The following is a 12,746-nucleotide window of genomic DNA, read 5'->3' as shown; positions in this document are numbered from 1 at the left end:
TAGAAAAGTTGAGAGATCAGTGGTTGCAGTGTGAGGAAAGGTAGATGTGAGAGATACTGTGAAGACAAACATCAAGAGATTTGGACCACTGATTAGAGGTAGGTATAAATACTTTAATTCCACAAATATATTGAGCACCTACTAAGCAAAATAAAAAATAAAATAAAAATAAAAGAATCTCTGTCCTCAGGGAGCTTAAGCATGAAGGAAGCATCAAAGGTAATTCTAAAGTTATTTGTCTGGATGACTGGAAAGATGATGTTTCTACTTTAGTAGAAGTAAGATGTTGAGGAGAAGATGGTGAGTTAAATTTTGCACGTGTTGAACATGGAGGTGTTGGTTAAAATAGAAATGTTTAGGAAAGTGTTAGAAATATAGCACTCCTGCTCTATAGTTAAGTTACACATAAACACATACATAGAAACACACACACACACACACACACACACACACACACACGCACATGCAGACTTCAGTGCTGATGTGATTCAAGATATCACCTGCATAGGTGTACTCTCCACTGGTGTAGCTGACTGTTCTTACCACTTTACTAGATCATGTTTGGATCACAGGCTTCTATGTCATCACTTACTGAGTACGTGAAGCCTTGATAGGACCTACTAGATTTTGTCACTTTTTGGTATAGTGTTGGAGAGCCGCGGGTTACCTCCACTTCATGAAGCATTGGAGTAGGACTTTGTTAAATGATTTGTATATATGTTTAATATGTGTGTTTTCTTTCTGATTAACAGGTGCTCAGAATTTTGATGTCATCAGACTATCAACATACCGGACAGCTTGCAAACTAAGATTTGTACAAAAAAGATGTAATCGTAAGTTATTTCTACTTTTTTTGACATTGTGAGATCATGTGTGGATATTTTTAGTGCCTAGCATTATAATGTAAGAAATTTTAATGTGCTAGCAATGTTAGCTATGTTATTCTTTATGTTTTATATATTTATGTCTTGTCTTTTCAGTTGGATTATAAACTTCTTAAACATGAGTTTGGGTTTTACATTCTTTTATATCTCCCACAGTAAGCAGCATGATGCTTTGTCCCATAATGGGTACTCAATCACTATTAGTTGTTATTTTTATTAGTCAGCTTACTTTAAATGGGAGGGATGTATTTTTCCTGTTTTTTTTTTTTTTGCATGTGTGAAATGGGTTTGCAAAATTTGCTCTGATTTTAAAACAATAATTTTTGGTATTTTTGTCATCACTTTAATTTAGCACCATCATTTCACAATATATCCTTCCAGAGAAATATATCATATAACAAAGAGAGAAAAAAAAACAGAAAGTACTTCAGCAAAGTTAACCAACACATCCAAAAGTCTGACATATGCAAAGAAGTTGTGGGACTAGGTTCTATCCTGGGCCCTCTTTTCTTTTCCTTATATGATAACTTCCTTGATGGTCTCATCAGCTTCCATGCTTTCTACTATTGCCTCTTCACAAATGATATCCAGCCCTAGACTCTCTCCTGAGCTCTAGTCTATCACCATAAACTGCCTTTTGGATCTTTCCAGCTGAATTTATTGTAGGCATCTCAAACTCAGCATCTCCAGTAGAGAACTCAGTATCCTTCCCAGTGCTCCTAAAGTGATCTGTAAAATCACTAGATTGCTCCCTACCTGTCTGAGCTCTGCAAGTACTTGACCTGGGTTTGGGTCTGAGCAGTGAGCCTATGGATCTGCCCTGTTTGGAGTTCCAGTAAATTGCTGCTGGACTTAGCCACTATCAACCTACTGGAAAGCTCTGCTAGTTCAGAGGGACGGAATGCTTCCCCTTGGTCTGGGATTCCTGGCGTGGTTATTCTGTATCAGGTTTCGTACTGAGCTGGAAGCTGGATGTGAGACCCTGTTCGCTCTTGCAGTCTGAGTCACAAAGCTTTTGCTTGTTTCTAAACTTGCTACTTTTAGTACGTAGCCTTCTAACTGGGGAGAAAGCTACTTTTCTATGCTTGCAGCCTTTCAGACTTTGGGCTTGTTGCCAGTTTCGCTGCAAAGATTATTCTACTCATCACTGGTACGTGAAATATGTGCACACTTATAGACAACACAAAATCCTGTAGACCTGAAGGATGAACAGCTCTTATGAGAGAACTCAATAGGTATTGCATCCAGATAGTAGTAACCCTGAGTGAAACAAGACTGGCTAATGAAGGTCAGCTTACTGGATTTGGAGGGTTCACAGAAGGGTTTGAGACCCTTTGGCTACCCTTAAACTGATTTTACCCATTTACTGAGACAGTTTACTAGGGTGTGGCTGCTGTGCATGCTGCAGCTTCTTGGAGACACAGATGAGAATTGGGTGGGTCAGGTAGACACTAATGATTTTTACAGCAAGTTTCTTTGATAAAGACCTCATTTTTCAAATATATACTGAGTATAGAACTGAGTCATATTTATAAAAATAAAAGCCATTTCCCAATTGATAAATGGCCAAAGGATATAAAAGGAAGTTTTCAAGAGAAGAAATCAAAGCTAACTGTAGTCACATAAAAAGTGCTCTAAATCACTATCAATTAGAGAAAGGCAAATTAAAACACCTCTGAGGTACCACCTCACACCTCTCAGAAATGACAAATGCAGGAGTAGTGAACTGGTCTAACCATTCTGGAGAACAGTTTGGGCTATAAAACTGCATACCCTTTCACCCAGCAATACCACTACTAGCTCTATATTCCAAAGAGATCACAGAAAAAGGAAAAGTGAAAAATACTTTTGACATGTTTGTCAGTGCTTTTCATGTTTAGCAACTCCAGACTGTCTTCTTGAAAAAAGTATCCATGATCTCTAAGCATGAATATTTGGAGCAATCTCCAACCAAGCCTTTGGGGTCTTTCATGACTTAATCTGGAGCCATATATATGCACACACAGATATATACATATGTGTGTGTATGCATATACACTAACTGTCTACTCTCTTCCCTCTTGTCTACTTTTGTAGTTAAGGTAAAGATCGTAGTATACATTAATTTCATTTAGAGGATCTTGTGTAATTCTTCATGAAATCTCTTCATCCTCTATAGCTAATGTTAGAGTAAGCTATAGTTTTCTTCATGAAGACTGCTCTCTTTGATAATAAAATAAATGAGTATCCTATGAAATGAGGGTTCATGTTGTCTTTGGACGAAAGCTGAAATGCCACTTGCTTTACATGCATCCCTGAGGAGATTCTGTCTGCCTTCCATCTTGGTATAGCTTGTTTATGTCTTCTAGTTTTAATTTATCAGGATAATATTGATATGGACTTGTTTCATTCCTCTCCAACAGTGTCGCTGGACTAAGCACTCATGTTCATTGTATGAAACAACCAGACTAACTCTATAGACAGTTTAAAAACTGGGGTCCTTGATACTCTCTTCCCCTTTTCTATCCCTTTGCTGTGGTCACTGCAGAAGCAGAAGAAGTCAACAGTACATTGCAGTTGAAGAGGCTCTGGGTGTGCAGTGAGAGGACCTGGGTTCATATTCTGCCTTTGACACCTATTCCCTGTGTAGTCTTGGGCAAATCATTTGTCTTCTCTGGACCCCCACTTTCCTCAACTGTAGCGTCAGGGGATTGGAGTAGATGACCTTTAAGAGCCCCTTTCGCTTTAGATCTGTGAGCCTGTCAAGACACATTTAAGGGATGCTTTATTCATTTATTTATTTTTCTGTTTTCCTTAGCTCGAGAATTCATCACCCTTGTGGCTGTTGCTGCAGCCTTTTGGTTGAGTACAAGTTTTACAGAACAAATCCTTTTATTTAGGGGATTTGTTCTGTGAGGTTTGGATTCAGTCAAAGGGCTACACTTAAGAACCTAGAGGGCCACATGTGGCTTCGAGGCCATAGATTCCCCACCCCTGAATACATTCCTTGTTCTTTGGGGAGAATCAGTGCTAGTATCCTTTAGGGACATAGTTAAAGTCCCTGAATGCTTCTTGCTCAGCTGCTTAGAGGGGGATGACCTTCCCAGGATAGTACTAGAACTGGGGCTTCTCCAGTGAACTCCTCATCAAAGTTGCTGATGTCCGTTGGACTTTTGATCCCAGGAGTAAAGAGAGCTGACAGCTGGCAGGCAAATAATGCACCCCGGCCTAGGATCTTAAAGAATGGTTGCTTCCTAACATCTTAGCATCCCACTCGCCAGAGCCCAGACATCTCTTTGGCTGTCAAAGTTGCCTGCCAATGGTTTCTGTGGAAAGGAACTGGGGTTAGCGGACCTCATTATTGACAGTGCTGTCAAACACCTCCTCTTCATCATCTCCAGGGAATGGAGACTAGGATGTACTTCTTCCTCACTGTCGTTTATAATAATACCTGGTTTACTTTAAAGTTCAGCTTGGATTAGCCCTTGGGAAAAGACAAAAAATAGAAGTTGAATTTAGGTATCAGGACATTTCAGAGGGTTGAGTAAACTGGAATGCTCTGTGGCCATTGGATGCCCTGACTGCGCTCTCTGGTGGCGTGTTCCTTTTATAGCAGGCTTGCTTTGGGCTAGTCTGTTCCTTAAAAGGACAAGCACTGTCACATTTTGGGATTTGCATAGTGACAGAGCAGAAGTAATCTTGTATCACTCATTTTATGTAACAGATAAGGGGTTCATTTCTGAGTCCGATTCTGGATTTTCTGAAGAAGTTTGAAATTCCATGCTCGATGAAACACACAGGCTTTATAGGCATTACAGGCAGAACTCTAGAGCAAGAGACCTAATCATTTGGTTATAGACCTGACATTATAAACTGGTATGCACTGTTCTGGAAGAAGCACCCTATGAGATGTGATACATGCTTGCAAGACTCATCAGACCCACTGAATAATACCTATTTTTGCTTTTCCACATTGAATATATTTAGACCACCTATGTGTTGGAAGAAATCTGGAATGTTTCGTTAGAGATCTAGTAGACAACTGGAGAATTTAAGTCATAGTTTTTTATTCTCAGATGATTATTCAGATGATATTCAGATGATATCAGTATTATTCAGATGAAACTGAATTTGTAAGAGAGGACAAAATGAATAGTTAGTTATTTAGATGCCATCACAGAAATATCTGATTTTCCATACCATACAGCTTTTGATGCCAGGAAGATGACTGAGAGAGAGAGAGTATAAATCTTGAAGACTGAAACAATATACTTATTTGGCAGGAAGTTTGCTCAATTGATTGAGAAAGCTTTGAATTCTATTTAGAGGGATAAGTGGTTTAAAAAATCACAAAGCCACATCCAAAGGAAGACAATGTATGACATAGAAAACTTTAACATAGATGTGGGGTCCAGTAAGCCTTAGGTAAAAATAGCAAGAAAGATACTTTTAATAAATACTCATAGCTCCAAATACTATTTTTTAATACATTGGTATAAAGTAGCAAGACTAAATTAAAATTTTAAACAAAAAATCATAGATATCACAGTACAGTATATTGCATTAATTATTAAATCAATGTATTAAATGAAGGAATAAATTTGTGGTGGTAGCAGAATGTATAGGATAGTAGCTAGAAAAAGCAATAGCTTTAGAGTCAGAGGACCTGGGTTCAAATCTTGTTTTTGATGCTTGTTACCTATATGACCTTGGGCAAGTCATTTAAGATTTATGGTCCTCAGTTTCTTTATCTCTAAAATGAAGAGTTTGTATTAGGACTCTAAAGTCCTTTAAATATTGTAGGATTATAGATTATGGAGTTGGAAAAGACCTCATGTTTCATATTATTTCTATATTTCATGTTTCATATGATATATGTTCCTATAATTCACAGTCCCCCTAAAGATAAGAACTTTCTAAGATAGAAGTTCATCTTTGATACTTGTGCTGATTTTGATTCTGAATATTAAGAACATTAACAAAAAAGTGTCTTGGAGGTATAATGTATGACAGATTGCTAAAAAGTTTACACAGATATATTATTTAAAATATTAAATAATTGAATACTTATTCCATTGTTTTGTAAACCTAAACATGTTGTATCAAAATTTATTTGGTTAAATTTTTTATTATTTTCTAAATTTTTAAATTTAAAAATAATTTACTTATATTTTAAAAGTCTTGTTGATATCTTTTAAAAACCATTTGTTTTATTGAAACAAAATCCATCTCATCCTTCTACTCCCAAGCCCTTGTCCCCAGTTGAGAATACAAGAAAGATACGATCAAAGCAACTTTTCACATTGCCTATATCCAAAAAAACGTTTGTCTCCTTATGTATTCTGAGTTCTTCACCTCTGTCAGGAGGTGGGTGTCATGTTTCATCATTAGTCTTTTGGAATTGTGGTTATTATGCTGATAAGAGTTCAGCACAATAGCATTCCATCACATTTATAAACAATAACTTGTTTATTGATTCTCCAATTTATAGATAACGTCTCAGATTTGCATTCATCACCTCAAAAAGAGCCATTAATATTTTTTACATACTTAGAGTTTGTTTTGCTTAGGACTAATCCTTTCATTAATCTACCTTCCTTCTAATTTCTCTTCTGCTTTTCTCTCCTTTCTCTCCTATTTTCTTGTTGAGTGAAATATGTTTCTGTATACAGCTATATCTGTATTGTCTTTTTTTGACCAGATGAGAGTGAGGTTCAAATGTCAGCCACTCCCCTCCTGCTCCTTTTCACCTTGTTTATATAGATATCTTCTTGGGCACCATGATTATGTGAAATAATTTTCTTCAGCCTGCCTTACCTTCCTTTCCTCCCTCCCACCCAAGTGTGGTCTTTTTCTCTATTTCCATTATTTTCATAAGATCATCAGGACATAAGAGAACCATTATGAAATTTTATCCAATTGGACTCCCTCTCTGACCCCAATGGTGTTATGGTTCAGAGAGGATACTTGTTATCACCTACGTATACTTGAATGTAAGTAGTTTATCCTTGTTTAGTCCTTTATCATTCTTCATTCATGTTTACCTTTTTAACATTCCTAAAAATTTCTATGCAGCTCTGATCTTTTCATTAGGAATGCTTGCAAATCTATTTTCTTAAAGATCCATTTTTTTCTCCCATCGTATTATATTCACTTTTGTTGGTTAATTTGTTCTTGACTGTAAGCCCACTAGCCTTTGCCTTCTGGAATATTGTATTCCAAATTTTCTGGAAGTTGCTAAATCGTGTGTGAACCTGAGTGAATCTTTTGAATTTGAATTCTGTGTGGCTACGTGCAGTATTTTTTCCTTGATCTTTAAACTCTGGATTTTGGCTATGGTGTTCCTGAGTTTCTTTCAGGATGTAACCAGTAGATTCTTTTTATTTCTACTTTGCCCTCTTGTTCTAAGAGATCTGGGAAGTTTTTTTTGAACTTTCCTTGAAATAGGATTTTAGCTCTTTTTTGAGTCATAGCATTCAGACAATCTAATTATCCTTATTTTTTTCTCCTCCATTTGTTTTCAGGGTTAGTTGTTTTGTTTGAAATATCTTAGATTTTCTTCTATTTGTTTTTTGACTTTGTTTTAATATTTCTTGTGTGTCATGAAGTCATTACCCAGGCAAAAATATGTGGCATCCTTTTGTACTGTGAAATTGAATGTCTAGGTTTATGTAGTAATATGTGGCTTTATATTGTGCTATTTAGTGATTATGGTGCCATAACAAAAAAGATTGCAAAGTAATTTTGTTATTGAGAGATATATAGTCACATGGATAACTGGTTATGTTTACCTTGGAATTGATAGCTGTGTTTTTCCTTATACCTAAGAATTGTATAGGGATAGAGATTAGAAAAGGAATTGAACCTGTGCTTTCATTGGAAATGCCCTGTATTAATGCAGATACTCACCTTTCAGTAACTTACAGTCTTGAGGAATTGTCTAGAGCATTGAAATTTTAGGTTGTGTGCTCAGGGTTGCAGAGTCCAGTCATGTCTGGGGCAAGACATGAACTCAGGTCTTTGCTTCAAGATTGGTTATCTACTAAGACAATTCAATGTATAATTTATTTGTGATTTTATAATTTGAATTTTCTTCTGTACATATTGCTTTATCTTGCATTGCCATATATCATATTTATATGGTGCTTTATAGTTTACAGAGTAATTTGATTATTTGACATTATCTTCTTTAATTCTTATGACATTTCTGTGAGATAGGCAGAGCAATTACCTGAATGTCCACCCTGATACTTTGTACCTCTGTTTGTGTGATCTTGGCCAAGTCACTTAGTTTCTTTAGATCACAGTTTCATAAACTTTAAAATGAGAAGGTTGTACTAGATGACCTTGAAGCTCCCTTCCAGAAATACTGAGATTGTTTATTGGCTACCCAAGGTCGTGGACACCCAATTCATTGTTCTTTAAATTATACCATTTGAGAGTCTCTAACACTCTGACCAACAAGTTCATAAGCCTCCCCAATTTTCATGACCTGTATCATGTACCTTTACTCCATCTCATCTCCATGTAGTGAAAGACATATCATTGATTTTAATATTACTTGTGAGAGATGCTTTTAATTTTTTTCATTAAAAACTCTGAAGTCATTCTGACCTTAGCTTCCTGTTCTTCCATTTTCCCCTGTCCCTCATGTCTGCATCTGTTCTTCATCCTCACCATAACTTCAAGTTATTCTACCCAGCCCATCACCCCTGACCTGATCTCACTTTCCTTCCTTTCTAATTTTGACCTTGTACGTAACAATTTGAATGAATCTGCTTCTCTCTTCTTGAAACCCTTGCCTCCTTAACATCTCATTGCTCATACCTTGCCAAATCTCAGTCCAGGGTTACTTCACTACCTGCCTTCTCAATTCTTTTTACATACTGCTTATTGGTTCTGGAAGAAGTAGTATAGCCATACTGATTCAGTCCCCTGCAGATTTATCCTATCTAATCTCAACTGCTACATGATGATCCTTTTATTTTTCCATGAGTGGCTTTCTCATTTATTCTCTTCAGGATGCTGTGCAAAACATTAACTTCTCTATTTAAGCCTGTGCCATTCTTTCTTCCCTTTCAGCCTGACTTTATAGTTTCTTACTAGAAATTCTTATTCATTTGTCCTGAGGTACCTTTTCTGTGCCCCAGAACCCTGTGACACCATTCCCCATTTTTTCCTTCAGTTAGTTCTGAATTTAGCTTTTCTGGTCAAGACCATCCCTGATCCCTTTTCCCAGGTCATCTTCTCAACTTCCAATTTCTTGTCCCCTAATCCCTCCTCACACAGCTACCACCTTGATGCTCTTTAAAGTACAAGTGGGACTCTGTCATTCTTCTTCTCTCCCTCTCCCACTTGGGCACAAAAATTACTTTATATTTCATTTTTATGTAACTCGTGCTGACTTATCTCTATATACGTGTTATTTCCCACAGTGGAATGTAAGTAAACTTCTTCAAGTACAGATAATACTTGGTTTTGTTTTTGTATCCCTCAAGGCTTAGCAGTACCTTACACATAACATAGTAGCCTCTTACTAAATGCGTGATGGATGAATGATCAGATTTGTGTTTTCAAGGAATTTTTGAGAATCTGTTTTCCTGAAGTTTAAGATACAAATCTTATAGATGCTTTAAAATAGGTAACAGTTGATATTTTCCTTCATTTTTAGTGCACCTTGTTGATATCTGGAACATGATTGAAGCCTTCCGAGACAATGGCCTTAATACACTGGACCATAACACTGAGATCAGTGTGTCCCGTCTGGAAACCATCATTTCATCTATCTACTACCAACTGAACAAGCGCCTGCCTTCTACCCACCAGATCAGTGTGGAACAGTCCATCAGCCTTCTGCTCAACTTCATGATGGCAGCATATGACAGGCTAGTACTCTGTGTGGTTATGTGCTTCATTTTGATATTGTTATGCTGATTTTCCTTTTCATAATTTGGCCTTGTCAAATATTGCTAACTGTAGAAGCACAGTTAAAAAGTAGGTGCCATTATCTGTGTGCATTTTCCGGTTATAAAACATAGGGAAAAATTCAGCCTAGTGACTTGATTTCCTCTAACACATCATACCTGTGGGTCAATTGCATTGTATTGAATCTCTGCTCCCTTACAGGAGCAAAAGTATGGGCTGACTTTTTCTGTTCTCTGCTCTGATACATTTAGGAAGCTCAGGCCCATTTTAATAATAGCCTTTAAAAAATGTAATTAGAAAGATAAACTTATTGTTAAAAAACCAAAAAGCTGAATTCCACAAAAGATTTTATCTGCCTCTACTTTTCATGGTAATAACAAAAAGTTGGCCATACTACAGAAGATAGAAATAATTTTAAAAAAGACAAAGTGTAACCATTAAAACCTCGGGGGAAAAAATATTTTTCCTTTCATTCCGTTACTTCCTTCTTTGTAAAACCATTATATAGTATTATATGCATCTGTAAAATTCTGTTATGGCTATTATATTTGATGATAAATACAACATGGGTAAATGATTATGTTATTTAGTTTTTGTCACTATTTGTTTAAGGTTATTTCCATTAAAATGCATATCATTTTGTTATGATTTCCAAAGCAGGCTTTTTCCTGTCAAAAGACATGCAGGAAAAAAAAAGACATACAGAAATTTGTTCTTTGAAAGTCAAGAATTTTAGGTGCAGTGTCACCTGGATTGTCCCAATTTCAAAACTATTTTTTATTCAGTTAATGTACTTGGATTTTGATTATTCTTTAGGATTATTTTCATTCCACTTGATAACATACATGTGTTCTTAAACTAAGAAATTTTAGTTAAAATTGTTCTAAGGGAAGGATGTGAAACCTTTTCATGTTTTACTGACCATAGACCAAATCTAATGAGGACCCATATAATATAAAAAAGCAATTTAATTTTTGTTTTAAGATAAAGAAATATAAAATATTCCACTCACCTGCTTTTAAAGTCTATATCAGAAAAAACATTACTCAATAATTATAACTCAATAATGAAAATTATTCTTTGGTTCTGTATATATTATGAGAAATTATAGAAAGGGTAAAGGGAGAGTAAGGAATACAGAAAGTGAATGATAAAGGTGTACAGAGAGAAATACATGCCAGTATATGGAGTGCTGGACCTGGAGTCAGGAAGATCTGAATTCAAATATGGCCTACTTGTGTAACCCTGGGTAATTAAATTACCTACTTAATCTCTCTTTGTAAATTTGTAAAATTTCTTTCCTTAGCTGTAAAATGGAAATACTAATTCCCATATATTTTGTAGGGTTGTTGTGAGAGTCAAATGAGATAATGTTTTTAAACATTTATGAACATGCCTGGCACATAGGTGCTTAAAAATACTTATTTTCACATACCAGATATATAGGTAGCAGTCAATTTAATGAGCCCCCCTAGTGCCAAATATTATTCCTAAAACACAGGCTGGGGCAGCTAGGTGACACAGTGGGTAGAGTGCCTAGCCTGAAGTTAAGAAGATTCATCTTCCTGAATTCAAATCTGGCCTTAGACATTTATTGCTGTGAAACCCTGGGCAAGTCACTTAACCTTGTTTATATCAGTTTCTTCATCTGTAATGTGAGCTAGGGAAGGAAATGGCAAATTACTCCAGCATCTTTGCCAAAAAAACCCCAAACGGGGTCACAAAGTGTTGAACAGGACCGAACAACTTAACAACAGTAACAGCGACAGCAGCAAAGTTCAGGCTTGACCATGTCTTTTTCATGATGAAGAATCTTTAGTCGATCCCTTTGTGGACAGTGAGGTAGTGCAGTGGATAGAGCACTGGTCTTGGAATCAGAAAGGCTCATTTTCATGAGTTCAAATCCAGTCTCAGATACTAACTAGCTATGTGACCCTGGGCACGTCACTTAATACTGTTTGCCTCAGTTTCTCCATCTGTAAAATGACCTGGAGAAGAAAATGGCAAGTCACTCCAGTGTCTTTGTCAAAAAAACCTCAAATGGGATCATGAAGAGTCAAACATGACGAAATGACTTCTAGGGCATTTGGTATTTGAAGCCCTTTACAACTTGGCTCCACCTCCAAGCTGTATGCCAAATTCAGAGAACTCGTGTTCCAATCCTGTCTTTGTCAGTTACTACTTTTGTGACCTTGGTCAAGTCATTTCACTGTTCTGGGTCTCAGTTTCCTTATCTTTAAAATAAGGAGTTTAGAATAGATGACTTTCTGAAATCCCTTTGAGATCCATCTTCCTAGGATGATTTCACATTACTTCCCATCACATGTTCCGTGTTTCTGATAGACTGGCCAACATGCTGTTCTCTGTTGATGGTTGTGTCCCCTCTTCTTTAACATCTGCCTCTTGGAGTTCCTAGATCTCTTCAGTGTTCTACTTAAGTGCTAACTCCTACTTGAGGACTTTTCTGACTTCTTTCATTATTAACGTTTTCCCTCTGAAATTATTCTGTAAAAATATATTGTGTAGATTTATCTATACAAATATATATTCTTTTCTTCAGCTGAATGTAAGTTCCTTCAGGGCAGGAACTATTTACATTTTGAATTCGTACCTATAGTGTCTACCATAGTTCCTGGCATCTAGTAAGTGCTTAATAAATGCTTATTGAATTTATTTTAAGCAGTCGAAGAGAGGTAAGAAATGAGAGAAATGTTAAAAGAGAGAGAAAGGGAAATGGATTGGGGAAGTAGATTTTGTGATGTGTTTTTGCTTATGCTAGACCACGTTTTTTTGAACTGTGAGCATCAGAATCAGTGCTGTGTCATTTTAGTGATCATACACATACCAACATATTTTCCTGCAATTTAACATTAGCTTTTCTATTTAAAGCTTGTTTTTGAAATTGAGGTCTATTTTCCCATGGAGTTCCAAGTAATCTGCACATCTCAAGGAATGATT

General features: G+C 36.4%; 1 protein-coding gene across 27 annotated transcripts in view; it reads left to right on the top strand.

Moving 5' to 3' along the window:
- The window catches only part of DTNB (dystrobrevin beta), a 339,638-nt gene that overhangs the window by 44,223 nt on the left and 282,669 nt on the right, over window positions 1-12,746 (top strand). For all 27 annotated transcript variants that reach the window (XM_072633900.1, XM_072633909.1, XM_072633915.1 and 24 more), the window contains 2 exons: window positions 753-833; window positions 9,535-9,748. In XM_072633900.1, coding sequence (XP_072490001.1) covers window positions 753-833; window positions 9,535-9,748 — 295 coding nt within the window. The remainder of the gene's footprint in view (window positions 1-752; window positions 834-9,534; window positions 9,749-12,746) is intronic.

The sequence above is a fragment of the Notamacropus eugenii genome, chromosome 1 (assembly GCF_028372415.1).
Source record: "Notamacropus eugenii isolate mMacEug1 chromosome 1, mMacEug1.pri_v2, whole genome shotgun sequence".
Classification (NCBI taxonomy): Eukaryota; Metazoa; Chordata; class Mammalia; order Diprotodontia; family Macropodidae; genus Notamacropus; species Notamacropus eugenii.
Note: the sequence above shows the minus strand (reverse complement) of the source record. Positions and strands in the feature narration are given on the sequence as shown.